This window comes from Arvicola amphibius, chromosome 3 (genome assembly GCF_903992535.2).
Source record: "Arvicola amphibius chromosome 3, mArvAmp1.2, whole genome shotgun sequence".
Lineage (NCBI taxonomy): Eukaryota > Metazoa > Chordata > Mammalia > Rodentia > Cricetidae > Arvicola > Arvicola amphibius.
In genome coordinates, this window is record NC_052049.1 from 141,161,450 (window position 1) to 141,177,422 (window position 15,973).

The 15,973-nt window shown below is 36.9% G+C and overlaps 1 protein-coding gene across 3 annotated transcripts in view; it reads left to right on the top strand.

Moving 5' to 3' along the window:
• The window catches only part of Rfx7 (regulatory factor X7), a 96,324-nt gene that overhangs the window by 62,203 nt on the left and 18,148 nt on the right, over window positions 1-15,973 (top strand). For all 3 annotated transcript variants that reach the window (XM_038321432.2, XM_038321431.2, XM_038321430.2), the window contains 2 exons: window positions 4,253-4,335; window positions 7,084-7,206. In XM_038321432.2, the coding sequence (XP_038177360.1) occupies window positions 7,097-7,206 (110 nt within the window). In that variant the 5' untranslated portion in view covers window positions 4,253-4,335; window positions 7,084-7,096. The remainder of the gene's footprint in view (window positions 1-4,252; window positions 4,336-7,083; window positions 7,207-15,973) is intronic.

Below are 15,973 nucleotides of genomic sequence, written 5' to 3' on the forward strand. Positions count from 1 at the left end.
GGCTTATCTTAAGCCTCAAACCATTTTTATAACTTTAAGATTGTCTTTTAAAAAGTGAAAACTTAAGTCTTGTGATAAGGGGGTGTTGGTATCTGTCATTGTTTTTAACATGAGGTCTCTGTTATAAACTATAGATGGTGTACTTTGTTTTTAAGATTTTTTTATTTTATTTCATGTTTATGAGTATTTTGCCTACATGTATATATGTGTATGATGTGTGTGCCTATTGCCCATAGAGGTTAGAAAAGAACGGTGGGGCTGGGTAGTGTTGGTGCATGCGGATCCCTGTGAGTTCAAGGGCATCCAGTTCTACAGAGCCAGTTCTAAGAGAGGCTCCAAAGTTACAGAGAAACCCTGTCAAAAAAAAACAAAGCGAAAAGAAAATGTTGGATCCATGTGTGGTGGCACACATCTTTAATCCTAACACTGGAGAGTCAGAGGCAGGAAGACCTCTGAGTTCAAGGCCAGTCTGGTCTACTGAGTGAGTTCCAGGGTAGCAAGGGCCACACAGAGAAACTCAGTCTCATAAAACAAAAGAAAGAAAAAGAAGAGAATGTTGGGTCCCTAGTTGTGAGCTCTGGGAATTTAACCCAATTTCTCTGTAAAAGCAGCAAGTGCATTAACCTCTGAGCCGTCTCTGCCATCCCTAAACTATAAATTTTTCTGATAATATAACATAAATTTTACCATTACTCATATTTACACATATATTCACAGTACAGTGCAAGTAATAATCTAATTCCAAAATGTTTGCATCTAATTGAGAGACAATATTGTGCCCATTAAGCAGTGACTACACTTCCCTTATCATTGCCTGGGGTGAAGTAGGGGGGGTCACTAATATGCCTAGACCTCTTGTGAATGGTTTCTCTCACTTAGAGCAGCAGTTTTCAACCTGTGGGTAATGATCCCTTTAAGGTCATATAGCAGATATTTACATTACAATTCTTAACAGTAGCAAAATATCAGTTATAAAATAGCAACAAAATAATTTTATGGTTGGGGTCACCATACATGAGGTGATATTATATTAGAGGGTCACAGCATTAGGATGGTTGAGAACAGCTAACTTATAATAAGTTTATTATGGCAGAGGTGTAATGATATTTTGTTTGTGTTTTAACAAATGAAGTTTGCTTGAAGCTCAGAGTTAAAACTACTAGAAGCTAGGGAGTGGTGACACACACCTTTAATTCCAGGACTCACGAGACAAAGACAAGAGGGATCTCTGTAGATGGAAGTTTCTGCCTCAGCTGGTCCTGCAGCCATTTAATCCTAAAGAAACACACAGAGACTTATATTAACTATAAACTGGCCTTTTAGCTCAGGCTTATTATTAATTAGCTCTTACAACTTAAATTAACCCACAATTCTTGTCTATGTTTAGCCAGGTGGCTTGGTACATTTTCTCAATAAGTCAGTCTCATCTTGCTTCCTCTGTATCTGACTGGTGACTCAGTCTCTGCCTTTCCTCTTCCCAGAATTCTCATAGTCTGGCTGCTGACCAGTCAGCGTTTTACTAAATTAATATGAGTGACAAATCTTTATAGTGTACAGAAGCATTATCCCTCAGCAGACCTGTTAGTTCAAGGTCACCTTTGGCTATAAGAGTTTGAATCTGATGGAGCATGTGAGCAAACCGGACTCTCTGAACGTGGCTTACATGGAGGGCTGACTGAGAAGCCAAGGACAATGGCACTGGGTTTTGATTCTACTCCATGTACTGGCTTTGTGGGAACCTAGTCTGTTTGGATGCTCACTTTCCTAGACCTGGATGGAGCGGGGAGGACCTTGGACTTCCCACAGGGCAGGGAACGCTGACTGCTCTTTGGACTGGAGAGAGAGGAAGGGGCAGTTAAGGGAGGGAAAGGGAAATGGGAGGAGGGGAGGAGGTGAAAATTTGTAATAATAAGAAGAAGAAGGAGGAGGAGGAGAAGGAGGAGGAGGAGGGAAGGAAGGAAGAAAGGAAGGAAAGAAGGAAGAAAGAAAAGGAGTTTGAATCTGTCTAAAAGAGAAACAGATGTAGAAGGAAGCGGCGGGGGCTGCGTCCCGCCACCCGGCCACCGGCTAGCTTTACACCCAAAATAATTACACGCGCCAATCTGTAGAAGGAGCACCAATCTGTAGAAGGAGCGGCGGGGCTGTGGCCCGCCACCCGCTAGCTTTGCCCAAAATAATTACACGGAAACTGTATTCTTTTAAAACACTGCCTGGCCCATAGTTTCAGCCTCTTACTGGCTAATTCTCACATCTTCCTTTAACCCATATTTAGTAATCTGTGTAGCACCACGAGGTGTGGCTTACCAGGAGAGATCTTAACCTGCGTCCATCTCGGAGAGGAGAAACATGGAGACTCACTATGGCGACTGCCTGAAGTGTCTCCCCACTCCTGCTACCCTGCATTCTGTTCTGTCTACTCCGCCTACCTAATTTTCTGTTCTCTTAAAGGGCCAAGGCAGTTTTCTTTATTAATTAACCAATGAAAATAACATAGACAGATAACTCTCCTCCATCATTTCCCCTTTTTCTGTTTAAACAAAAAAGAAAGGCTTCAACTTTAACATAGCAAAATTACATAAGTTCTTTTCTTTTTTTGTTTTTTTTTTTGTTTTCGGGGTTTTTTTGGTTTTTTTTTTGTCTTAAGTTCTTAAGGACAAAAATATTTGTGGTGTTGATCTTTATTGTGCTGTGTTCAAGTATTTGTACAATATAGAATACATGGTATAGCTATATGATTCTCTTGATTAATTTGTGAACTATAGCAAACCCAAAACGTGTACTGAGTAAATGAACTCTCTTTTGTTGGTAAAGAATGAGCTAAAAGATCTAGACTACTGTGGCAGTGAAAATAAAAAGACTAAAAGACCATGGGGCAAATGTTAATGGCCCAACTGTAAAATTAATCTGGAATACACTGTGAAGAATTAAACAAACTCCAAAACTGCACATTGTAGGAACTAAGAAAAAAAGGTTCATCAATGAAAAATTGAAGAAAGAATGCCTATTTTTTGTTTAGTTTTTCTTTAAGAGATATAGCTCCTTAGGTATTAGAACAAAAACCATTTGGTGATGGGAGTTTTGAGATGTACATTTAGGACCTTTATGGAAATAATAGATTAAATCACTTTGTGAATTGTCTAAAATTAAATTTTTGGGTAAATTTTGTTAATAAGAACAGATTGTTGTGGTCTAAAGATATTGCTCAGTAGGTAAGAGTGTTTTCTGCACAGGCATAAGGAATTGTATTTGGGTCTCCAGCACCCACATAAGAAGCCAGGGCATGAACCTGCACCTATACTCCCAGTGTTGCTGAGGGAGGTGGGGAGAGATGGGAGTATCACTAAGGCTTACCGACCACCAGTCTAGCCAGTAAACGGCCAACTCCAGGTAAAGTGAGAGACATTTCTCAAGGAAATAAAACAGTGCAATGTAGGAAGACATTCAGTATCCTCTTCTGGCCTCTATGTGCCATGTATACATACATGTGTACAATTGTAAATAACACACATAAACAAAATTAATTGACTGTTCAGGGTTGTGGGGTTATTTTCCCTTCAAAATTGAATCTGTGTTTAAACTGTGATTTATTAAGAATAAATTCTGAGCCAGGCAATGGTGGCACTCAGGAGGCAGAGGCAGGTGATCTCTGTGAGTTGGGAGCTAGCATGGTCTACAAGAGCTAGTTCCAGGACAGCTAGGACTGTCAGAGAAACCCTGTCTGAAAAAACAAACAAAAAGAATAAATTCTGAGTTAGGCATGGTGATATCGGTAATACCAGCTTTCAGGAAGCTGAGGCAGGTGGATCTCTTTGAGTTCAAGGCCAGCCTCAAATATGTCAAGAGTTCCAGGACAGCCAGAGCTGTATAATAGAATGATCCTGTCTTGAAAAGACCTCCTCCACCCTCACAACCCCCCCCCCAAAATTCTGTCATCAGAAATAGCACTAACCAGTTTACTTTCCATTACTTTAGTTTTGCTTGAAATAAGTTACCATGGATATCTTCATTAAAAAAGAGTTATAACATGAGTGTAACCCAAATAGAAGCCACTGACGAAATTCAAACTATAATGTCACCTGCATAGTTCAGAGGGTTTGTTGGTTTTATTTCAGTTTTTTAAACTTCCTTTAGCATTAGTCACATTTTAGGTATTTGAAAATTAGAAAAACACAAGTAGCTTTTGGGGAAATACTAATAAGTTTATTTGGGAGGAAATGTTTTAATGGTCTTTCTTTTTACCCTTTGTTTCCAGCAAGAAGTTGAGAAGTTTACAGACCTAGAGAAACTCTACCTCTACCTTCAGCTGCCTTCTGGTCTCAGCAGTGCAGAGAAAAGGTAGCTCTATCCTTGCCTTTGTCACAGCTACCTTGTTTGGAGGATGGTGCTAAGCTGTGTGCATTATGATTGGCTGTTGTTTTAGTAGTCCTAAGCTTTTCAGAACACAGACTGGCAAAAGAATAGATCATTTGGGTCTTTGATAATATTGGGTTAAGTGTAGTGATGAGCTGTGGGCCACGTTCCCGCCACCCTGTTCCCTGGCCACCTGGCTAGCTTATGGCCCAAAATAACAACACACACACTATATTCATTTAAACACTGCCTGGCCCATTAGTTTCAGCCTCTTACTCACATCTTGATTAACCCATAACTAATAAACTTCTACCAGGAAGATTCTAGCATACGTCCATCTTGGGCCAGAGCTTCATCGCGCCTGGCTCAGACAGGAGAGGCATGGCAGTTTATTAACTTCCCTTCCCAGCATTCTGTTCTGTCTACTCTGCCCACCTAAGGGCTGGCCAATCAAATGAGCCAGGCAGTTTCTTTATTAACCAATGAAATCAACTCAAACAGAAGACCCTCCCACATCATTTCCCCTTTTTTCTGTTTAAACAAAAAAGAAGGCTTTAACTTTAACATAGCAAAATTACATATAACAAAACAGTTATCAAGTAAGAATTACAGTTACAGTATTTATATCTACTTTATCTTTTATCATAACTAAGGAAAGCTATATCTATCTTCTTCAACTCCATCAAAGACTCCAGAAGAATATAATATTACCTAAGTAAACAAGAAACAAGCAACTTCCAAACTCTAGAAATGACAGAGACATCTCGCTGCCTAGACAGTCACCCAAAGTTCCTCTGTACCGTTGGGCATCCATCTTCGGCCTTTAGGCAATTTCAGCAGTCCTCTCTCTGGGGGTTCTTTGTGTCCATTTTCTGCAACAGTCCAGGCAAGAGCAGTTTCTTGCGCAAATTGCTATCAAACTCCATAAGGATCCTCTTCGATGCCCATCATCTTCTTGAAGTAGATTGGTGCTGCCAGGAGCAGACATGTCTCACTGTCATGAACAGTCCTAAGTTATTAAATCATTTAAAATGCCATATTCTGTAGTCTTTTGAAGATATGAAGAATGCCTATCTAACTAACTGAAATATATCTATATATCTAGAAAATCTAACTAACATGACTACAAGCTTGACTATTACCGATGATTATTCATTAACAACCTATATTTCCTAATTATACATTACATTTTTAAATGAACTACTCAATCACAATACCTTAATCAAGATCAGAAATGCATATACATATAACAAAATTGACCTTAAATTTAAATCACTAAAGCAAAATCCATATCAATGCAAATTATTCATATCTATGTCAGTTGAGTATTTACCTGCAGTTTTTACTAATTCATTTGTGGAGCTAGCTAAATACTTTGAAATATAAGGTGGATTTTGTTGTATAGATCAGTGGGAGTATTTATACAGTATACAAAATTGTGAAAAAAAGAACAGAAAACCAAAGAATTACCAAATAAGTATTCTTGATGAATAAAGTGTGGGGTTGTTTTAAATGTAGTGATAAGTAAGCACATCATGGGATAAGAGGGGGGAAAAGGAAGTACAGGGTTCAGCATAATTCATGGTAGATATACCTCACTTTAAGTGCTTGAGGTATTGCTTTAGTTTCATCATTAAAAATACTTAAGTGGAAAAAACTGTTCTTCAGATTCTATTCTTAAGTGTTTAATTACCTTTTAGTATTTCTGAGGATTCATTTTTCTCATATGTTATTTCCAATATTGTACTCATTTAAAATTGCCCTTAAAAAGAAATGCAATAAAAATTTTCTTGCTTTTACCTGTCCTGCCTCATACCAAATGTAATAAGTATGTAAATCATTTCCTGACCTAAAAATGTGCTCAATATTTTGGAATCAGATGACTCTTCTAGGAGGCTGAGATGAATGTCAGAGTCAGAATAGCTTGCCTTGTATTGTCAATAATGCCAATTTCATGAGCTCAGTTTATAAAAGTACTACCAAATAATAAATTCATGTTTTGGGGTAGACATGGTAGTCTATGCAAAGAGCCTAGTTGTGAGAAGGGTTGTAGTGGGAGATTGATCCTCTTGAGATCTCTCCCATGAATTTTAGAGATGGGGTGTTTAGTATGATTTCATGGTAGGTACTTCTACATGGCATATTCTTTGAGTGTGCATACCAAATGGAACATAAAGAATTTATCATAATATCAGTTTTAAACATTTAATGGTTTAGTAAGTATAGGCAAATGAATGGGCAAGTAAGTATATTCACACAGAGTTGATTTTGGCTAAAACAAATACCTAATATTTGGGGATATTTGTAATATCCCCACCACCTATCATTCTTTAGGATCCAAACCAGGAATGGGACAGGTCCATAATTGCAGTCTGACACTGATTGTAAAAACTGGCTCACAATCACAAATGAGCAATTTGTATATAGATTCCTGAATATCCACCATATGTCATGAGCTCAATTTGATTAATATTTTTTTCAAAAGAAAAAGATTTTAATTCCAACTACAGCATATAGAAAAGAATTTAACAGTCCATTCACTTCTAACAAGGCTTTGAAGTGGTTAAAGTGAGTGCTTCTCGTTTAAGAGAAACGATTGTGTGTTTCTCACGAAGGCTTCTAAGAAGCTAAATACACTTATGTTTTTAACATAACATTTAGGCTTTGCTTTTAAAAATTATTAATGGAATTGCTATCTAGTTCAGCTAAAATTTGTCTATGTTTTATAATTAGTGATCAGAATGCCATGTCATCTAGTCGGGCACAGCAGATGCATGCTTTTTCCTGGATTCGGAATACCTTAGAGGAGCATCCTGAGACTTCACTTCCCAAACAAGAAGTCTATGACGAATACAAGTAAGTGTTCTGTGTCTTAATACTATGATGTATTAAAGCAGATGAGTACTATGTGGTACAGTGATTGATTTTTGTCATTCCTTACTATCTAGCTTTAGAAAATTCCACGAATCCTTCCAGCTCTAAGCTTTTGTGGTAGAATGAATATAGAGCAAGATTATTAAATGGTTTGTCTAGGGTTCTGAGGGTAAGATGATGGCATAGGAATACCGAATTTAAAAGATTCTTATAGAATTTCTAGAATAGCAAGAATAGTGGGAGGGACTAGAGGGACAGTGGATGGCAATAAGAAATCAGTGTATAAGAAAAAACTAAAACATCTTTTGACACTTTTCATTAATTTAAAACTATTTAATTTTCCCTGCCAACACAAAGAATGTTGTGAATTATTTATTCAAGGATAAGAGATCAGTGACATACAAAAAATGCACACACATAAATAACTGATATGCAAATAATTTCTTTAAATGTAGGAAACAAACGTGTTTTCATTAGAGGGCTTCTAAGACAGAACATGACTAGTAAGTGAGAAATTCAGTCTTGCTTAGTGTGTTTATAATTTATCTGAAAGAAAGAATTTATTCTGGTAGAATAAATAAAGCCAAAATTTTGTGGTTATTGAAACATCAAACTAGCAAGAATTAATTTGTTGTAATTATAGAATTTGTAAGAAAATTGTCAAATAAATGCTATTGTTAATTAAAGTTACGCAGAGAAGCTACAATTATTGAGAAGATTGTTGGTGTCTAAAAAGAAAACTTTGTAGCTTTACTCACACTCCTTAGCAGCGCATGAAAGGGCACTTAGTGGGATTATAGAAAAAACAGAATGCATGCTTGAAATGAGAAAGAGATCAAATTGGAACCAAGAACTTTAGTGTTTTCTCTTAAGAAAAGTTGAAGCTGAAGGTTGTCATTCTTACTATCTGAAATTGTCTATTGAGGGTCTGCTGTATGCTGAGCTCTGCCTGTCTGAGGACTGACACTCCCCCAGGATGTGTGTATGTGTAGTACTTAGGTGTGGGGGTCATATATGTCTGTGACCCACACTGATCCAGGAGGATTGTAAGTATAAAGGCAGCCTGGGCTACAGCAAGAAAGGAAGGAGGAGAAAAGATATATATATTTATGGTAAGCATAGATCCAGTGCAAATAGTAAGGTAATTAAAATAAAGAGAACATTCCAAAACGTCTAAGAAATACATCTGAATTCAATAAAAGAATCCTCGTATGATATGTTGAAGAAACCATGAGTTGAAGGTTAAGAAAATAGATGTTGTCAATAAATTTCTATAACCTGGGCAAGTGTTTAAGTATTCTTCTTATCGTTCGGCACATCTATAAAATGAAAAAAAAATTGAAGACACATACAGTTTCTTTTAGCTCTAAAATTATAAACTTGTCTGAAGTAGGAAAATTTGAGAAATAATCCAAAGATGTCTTGATAGTTTCCTAAAAGAAAAATTGACAAATGATTTTTTTTATTTGTTTGTTTTTACATTTTTTCTCAAGACAGTTTCTCTGTGAAACAGTCCTCACAATTCTGGAACTCACTCTTTACACCAGACTAAACTCAGAGATCCACCTGCCTCTGTCTCCTGATGTGGAGATTAGAAAAACAACCTAGGGGCTGGAGAGATGGCTCAGTGGTTAAGAACATTGCCTGTTCTTCCAAAGGTCTTGAGTTCAATTCCCAGCGACCACATGGTGACTCACAACCATCTGTAATGGGGTCTGGTGCCCTCTTCTGGCCTGCAGGCATACATGTAGACAAAATATTGTATACATAATAAATAAATATTAAAAAAAGAAAAAGAAAAATGACCTATTTGGAAATGGATATTTCATAGTCATTTTCTCTCTACATTTTGACCAGTTGTGATTCTCTGTTTGGGGCTGGAGAGATGGCTCAGAGGTTAAGAGCAGTAACTGCTCTTCCAGAAGTCCTGAGTTTAATTTCCAGCAACCAAATTGTAGCTCATAACCATCTATAATGAGATCTGATGTCCTCTTCTGGTGTGTAGGCAAACATGCAGACAGAACACTGTATATGTAATAAATAAATATTCATTTAAAAAACAAGCTCTGTTTGCTACAAATGAAGCTTCCATGATGAGGGCTGAGAGCTGTACTACTCTATGGGTATAAGTGTTTAGAAGGCAGTTGGAGTCTATGTCAGTTTGGCAAAATGATAGTAGTAGGTGTCTTCTAGAATCTGTGACCTCCAGCCACAGGTTATTGACAAAGTTTACCGTAGCAAATATGAGTTCCTGTTGAGTTGGCCATAAGTATAATCAGATAGAGTTGGTTAGCTTCAAGATATTAGTGCCACTAATGCAGGGCCTGTTGTAATTATAGTTTGTAGGATTTATTATTATACAGTATTATGCTTGCACATATGCTTGCATGCCACATCCCACTATAAATGGTTGTGAGCCACCATGTGGTTGCTGGGAATTGAACCTAGGACCTCTGGAAGAGCAGTCAATGATCTTAACCTCTGAGCCATCTCTGCAGCTCCTATTCCAGCATCTTGTATAACTCCTTTCAACACCATGAGAGCTAGCCATCAGGAAGGAGGCTTCCAGATCATTACCAGCTTGATTTCTCCAATTCCTATGAACAAAGTGTATGATATCTCCAGCTAGAAGGTCTTACCTTCAATCAAGAGTTGTTTTAAAACTGGGCAATGGTGGCACAGGCCTTTAATTCCATACCTCCAGAGACAGATAGATCTCTGTGAATTCAAGGCCACCCTGAATTACACTAGATTAATCCAGCCTGAAAGAGAAGCAAAGGCAGGTGGTGGTGGCGGCTCATACCTTTAATCCCAGCACTAGGGAGGTGGAGAAAAGAATGATATGGCTGGGCAGCAAAAGGACTATAACGCGGGAGGAGACAGGAGCTCTGATGTAGTCGAGAATGAATGCAGTCTGGGGATTCAATCTGAGAATTCGTAGAATCAGGATCACCCCTTTGGTCTGAGTATTGGTAGAGAGGTAAGAACTCTGTAGTGGCTAACAGCTCTGCTTCTCTGATCCTTCAGCTTTTACCCCCTAATAGCTGACTCCAAGTTTTATTTCTAAGACCAATTAGAATTTGTGCTGCATGTCTTATTATGTTTTCCTCTAGTATTGTCAGAGTTTCAGGTCTTACATGATGTCTTTAATTAATTTTAAACTGAGTTTTATACTGGGTGAAAGATAAAGGTTCATTTCATTCTTCTGTTTAGAAATCGATTTTTTTTATCTTTTGCCTAATGTATGTTGAGTGTATCTATGTGGGTTTATTTCTGCATCCTCTGTTCTGTTGTGTGAGTCTGTGTGTCTTGTTTTTGTGCTGGCATCATGTTGCTGTTGTTTCTGTAGTATATTCAGCAGAGCTTTTTGTGCTAAGGATTGTGCTTAACTATTGGAAACCTTTTGTGGTTCCATATGAATTTTGTATCCCTTTTGTTTCTTGACTTAATGCTTTAGCAAAGACTTAAAGCACTATTTTTAATCAATCTGGGGGGAAAGAGACACCATTGTCTTAATCCAGATGTTAGGGAAAATGCTTAGTTTTCCTCATTTAGTATTTTTGTTTTAGGTTTGTCATAACAGCTTTTATTTTGTTGAAATATATTCCTTCTAGCCGGGCGGTGGTGGTGCACGCCTTTAATCCCAGCACTTGGGAGGCAGAAGCAGGCAGATCTCTGAGTTCGAGGCCAGCCTGGTCTACAAGAGCTAGTTCCAGGACAGGCTCTAGAAACTACAGGGAAACCCTGTCTCAAAAAACCAAAAAAGAAAAAAAAAAGAAATATATTCCTTCTAGAACTCATTTCTTTAGATTATTTATGATGGAGAGATGTTTAGCTTTGTCTGGGGCCTGTTCTTTGGTGGAATTCTTCCATTCTGCTGCCATCAAATATGATATTGATTATGGGTTTTCCTTGATAGAGCTTCTTTAGTTTGAAGGGTTTTCATTCTTTTATTAACTTGCTTGCAGTTTGTCAGATTTCTTTTTCTTTGTTTGTTTGTTGTTTTATTGGGTTCTGAGGTAAGATAACCATTTTGGATTATTTTTCTTTATGGAGTCAAACATATTTTACTATTTTTTATTCATCTTGCATTTCTGGGATTAATCACATTTGATAATTGTGTATAATTCATTATGTATATAGTTAAATTTAGTGTATTAGTATTATTCTAAAGATTTTTGCATCTTTATTCACAGGAGATACTAATTTGCAGTTTTCTTGTGGTCCTTTTGTCTGATTTTGGGATCTGGGTAATGATGGCAGTATGAGCTAAACTTGAGAGTTTGTTTTATTTTTTGTTTTTGTTTTTGCTTTGAGACAGGATCTTACTATATAGTTCTGGCTGTCATGGAACTCACCATGTAGAGCAGCCTGGACTTGAACTCAGAGAGCTGCCTGCCTCTGCCTCCAGAGTGCTGGGATTAAAGGTGTGCACCACTATACCCACATTTATTATTATTATTTATTTTATGTATATGGGTGTTTTGCCTGCATGTATTTCTGCATGTCATATGGCTGCATGGTGCCATGGAGACCAGAAGAGTATGTTGTAGCCCCTGGAACTGGAGTTACAGATGGTTGTTAGCCACCATGTGTGTGCTGAGAATCAAACCTGGGTTGTCTACAAGAACAATAAGTGCTCTTAACAGCTAAGCCATCTCTCAGCCCCAGTGTGAGAAGTATCAGTGAAGCCACCTGAAACTGGGGTTTTCTTTGTAAGTACTTTTAAATGACTAATTCAGTCTCTTGTTACAGATCTGATTGTCTTTCAGAGTTCATTTTGGTAGTAGTGTGTTTCTAGGATTTTGATCATTTCACATAGCTTAATTAATTGACATCAAAGTTTTCTCTCATAATTTTATTTCAGTAAGGCCAGTAGCACTGTTCTTTCATCCCTTTTTTACATATTTGAGTGTTTTTCTTTCATCCCTTATTTTATGTAACTTGGATATACGTTTTTTAGTTCTTCTCCCCCATGCCCTTGGTAAGTTTATCAACTTTGTTATCTTTTCAAAGAATCAACTTTGGTTTACTTTTTTTCCCCCTAATATTTTTCTATTCCACGTTTCTTTCCTTTCCACTCCAGTCCTCATATTTTTTCTTTTTGCTTGCTTTTAGTTCTCTCCCCACCTACCCCCTTAGCTTCTTAATGTAGAAGATGGGGTAAGGTTACGCTTTTCTAGTGTAGTCATGTGTGGATACATACTCTGAGCGCTGCCTTGACTACATCACACTTGTTTCAGTATGTTGTGTTTTAATTTTTATTTACCTTAAGTATTTTATAATTTCTCTTGTTATTTCTTCATTAGCCCACTGATTATTTTAAAATATTCTTGGTTAATTTCCATGTATTTATGAATTTTTATTGTTTTAGATATTAACATAGATGCTCCCATTCTCTTTCAGGTTCTCAACATACTGTTCTCTTTCTGGTTGTTCATTATGTTTTATTTTTACTTTTGAACTGCTGTGTCCTTGGATCTATAGATAACCTGATTTGACCATGTTTTATATTAAACATGTTGAACTAATACCTAACTTAATTAGAATGTTACAATCTTTTGCATTTAGTGTGATTTCTGTTGAGGTAGAAATTACATTTACTGGTTTTGCTGGTCATTTTCTGTGTGTTATATACCACATTTTGTTCCTCTTCTTCTATTGCTATTTTTCCATTAAAGGATTATTTTATAGTAAATTTTTTTTCTTTCTACATTTTGGGGCTTTTGTTTGTTTGTTTTTAAGATTTATTTATTTATTTATTACGTACACAGTATTCTGCCTGCATATATTCCTACACTCTAAAAGGGGGCACCAGATCTTATCATAGATGGTTGTGAGCCACCATGTGGTTGTTAGGGATTGAACTGAGGACCTCTGGAAAAGCAAGCAGTGCTCTTAACCTCTGAGCCATCTTTCCAGTCCATTTCAGGTTTTCTAATAGTTGTCCCAGATATATCAACTAGTATTTTAATTTATTTCAGAATCTAATTTGGATTATTACTACAAAAAGTCAAAAATACAAAAATATGTTTCTACATGTATCTCTGTTTCCCTTATTTTTTTTTTATAACATGCCCATCAACACAGATTTGTAACTGGTGTTATATGCAGTTGCCTTTCTGTTCACATAGTAGAATATCAAAAGTCACACATTGAAGATATATTTATTTGTACTTACATTTAGTTGTCTTTACTGGTATTCTTTATTTTTTCATGTGAATGTTTTTCAGAGCTGCTATCTCATCCCTATTTAAGCCTGAATGACTGCCTTTAGCATTTCTTGTATGGCACGTCTGCTAGTATTGAATTTGAATTTTGTACCTCTCTGAGAATGTCTTAATTTATCCTTCACTTTTAAAGGATGGTTTGTTTTGTTGCAAATAGACTTCTTAGGTGACAGTTTCCTCTCACCGCCTTCTGGTCTCATGTTTTCTCATGAGAAATATCTGTATGTCATATTGAAATGAGCATTTGAGCCACATAATGAGCCACTTCTTGCTTCCTTCAAAATACTATCTTTGACTTTGGCCTTTAGCTGTTAATAATACATGTTTCTCCAAGCTTTTAGTGCTTGTTTATTATACTTCTGAGATATATAAATTAATTTTTCTTTAACTTGGGTAATTTTTAGCTATTTTTGGTTATTTAAGACAGGGTTTCTCTGTGTAATAGTCCTGGATGTCTTTGAACTCACTTTGTAAACCAGATTGGCCTTGAACTCACAAAGATCTTTCTGCCTCTTGTGCACTACCATGCCAGCTGCTGTTTGCGGGGAAGGGGGGGAGGGCTGGGGTATTGTTGCTGTTGTTGGAATTGCAGACAGCCATGTGGGTGCTGGGAATTGAACCCAGGTCCTCTGGGAGAGCAGTCAGTGCTCCTAATCACTGAGCCATCTCTCCAGCCCTGCTATTTTTTAAATAGTCTTTTTTTTTTCTTCTCTCTGTTTTAGAACTCTGGTAATATCCAAACAGTTCTCAAGGATTCTGTTTCTTTATCTTCTTTCTTTTCTTCTGGTCTTCAGAGATGGTAATCTTCTTAGAGATCTTATCTTCATAATGCTGATTTCTTGAACTAATCAGATCTGCTCTTGAGACTCTGTTGAGCTTTTCTCACCAGTTATTACAATCTTAAACTCTAAAGTTTTAATACTTATTTTCATCAAAGCAAAATTTAGTGCATATTTTCTAGAACTATAGCTTTTATTAATATGTGTACCTTCTGTCTTTCTACTGATGTTTTCTGTTTTTTGAAATTTGTTTTCCCTTAACTCCAAGTATATTTTAAGTAGCTTGTTTATATACTTTGTATACCAAGTCCATTGGCTATCTAGACTTCCTCAGGCATATCTTCTAATGACTACAATTTTTTTAGGCAAAGTTTTGATTCTTTATATAGCTCATAATTCTTTGTTGCAAGTTAGACATATAATATGGTACTCTGGGAATTAGATTTGGTCCCTATCTAAGTCTTGTGTCTGTTGCTTCTTATAGTTGTTAGTATTTGTTGGCTGCTGGGGGAATGATGTTTTGTTTGTTTGTTTCTTTTGTTTTGTTTGTTTTTTTTCCTCTTGGTTTTTTTAGACAGGGTTTCTCTGTGTAGTCCTGGCCACCTGGAATTTGCTCTTAAGACCATGCTGGCCTCGAACTCAGAGATCCACCTGTCTCTACCTCCTGAGCTCTAGGATTAAAGGTGTGTGCCACCACCGCCCAGCTAAGAAATGATGATTTCTTAAGTGACTGTTTTGAACTATACTGAATTATATCTGCCTCCTGAAGGCTACCTAGATTAATAGTTAGCTAATAAGATAAAGATTTCACTAAGGACCTACAACCAATAAATCTCCCAGTTTTTATTCACTAGGAGTCTCCATGAGTGTGCACTGGGGTTCAGCATCAACAATCAGGCATGCAGTTGTCCTTAGCCCTCACTTTCTGATTTAGGGAGACTTTCTCTTTAGCCCAGTATGGGAACCTCAGCTTTTTCAAGTCTCTTGAGCATGCACAGAACCTCCAAATTCATCTTCTTGAGACTTAGGACCATTCAAATTTTTCACAGCAGCACATCCATCCATCTTATTCCCCAGATTCCCTTTACTCTTTCCAGTTAGTTTACAGTTTACTGCGATTATAGTTTGCTTGCAGTCTCAGGCAACCCACAAAGCAAAATACTTGCTTATAATTACTTTTAACCACTTCTCCGCATTCCATGTCCTCAAGGAGAAGGACTGGCTAAGCTCTAGATCAAGTTAGATATAGACAGCCTTCTAGGTGGTCAAACATGGTAATTATTTATATAAACAATAATTTAACTCTGCTTTAAATCCCTTTTGTTAACTTCCAACAGAGCAGTCTTCCAAGCATACTGATCATTACATAGTTGCCTCAAATAAATCTTTTGATTTTCAAGAGTAATTGTTTGATCTTAATTTGAGCTCTGCTTAATGATACTAATAGTTCTAACCTCATCAAAGCCAAACCTAAAAGACACTATAACACAAGCCTGGGAACCAAATGATTTGGAGACAGCTGTGGTCATCTTCACTATACTATGCATTCTGGCATTCTTTGGTGTCTGTGACAAACTCAAGAACCAGTGTACACAGCCATGCCTTAACTGTGTGTAATTACTCTGCCCCAGAATAGGGAGCAATATGAAAAAAGCAAATTATTTATAAGTAAATATCAGACATTTTCTGAGTTTCTCTACAGTTTTAATATATTATTCCTTAAAAAAGTTGGCATTCCAA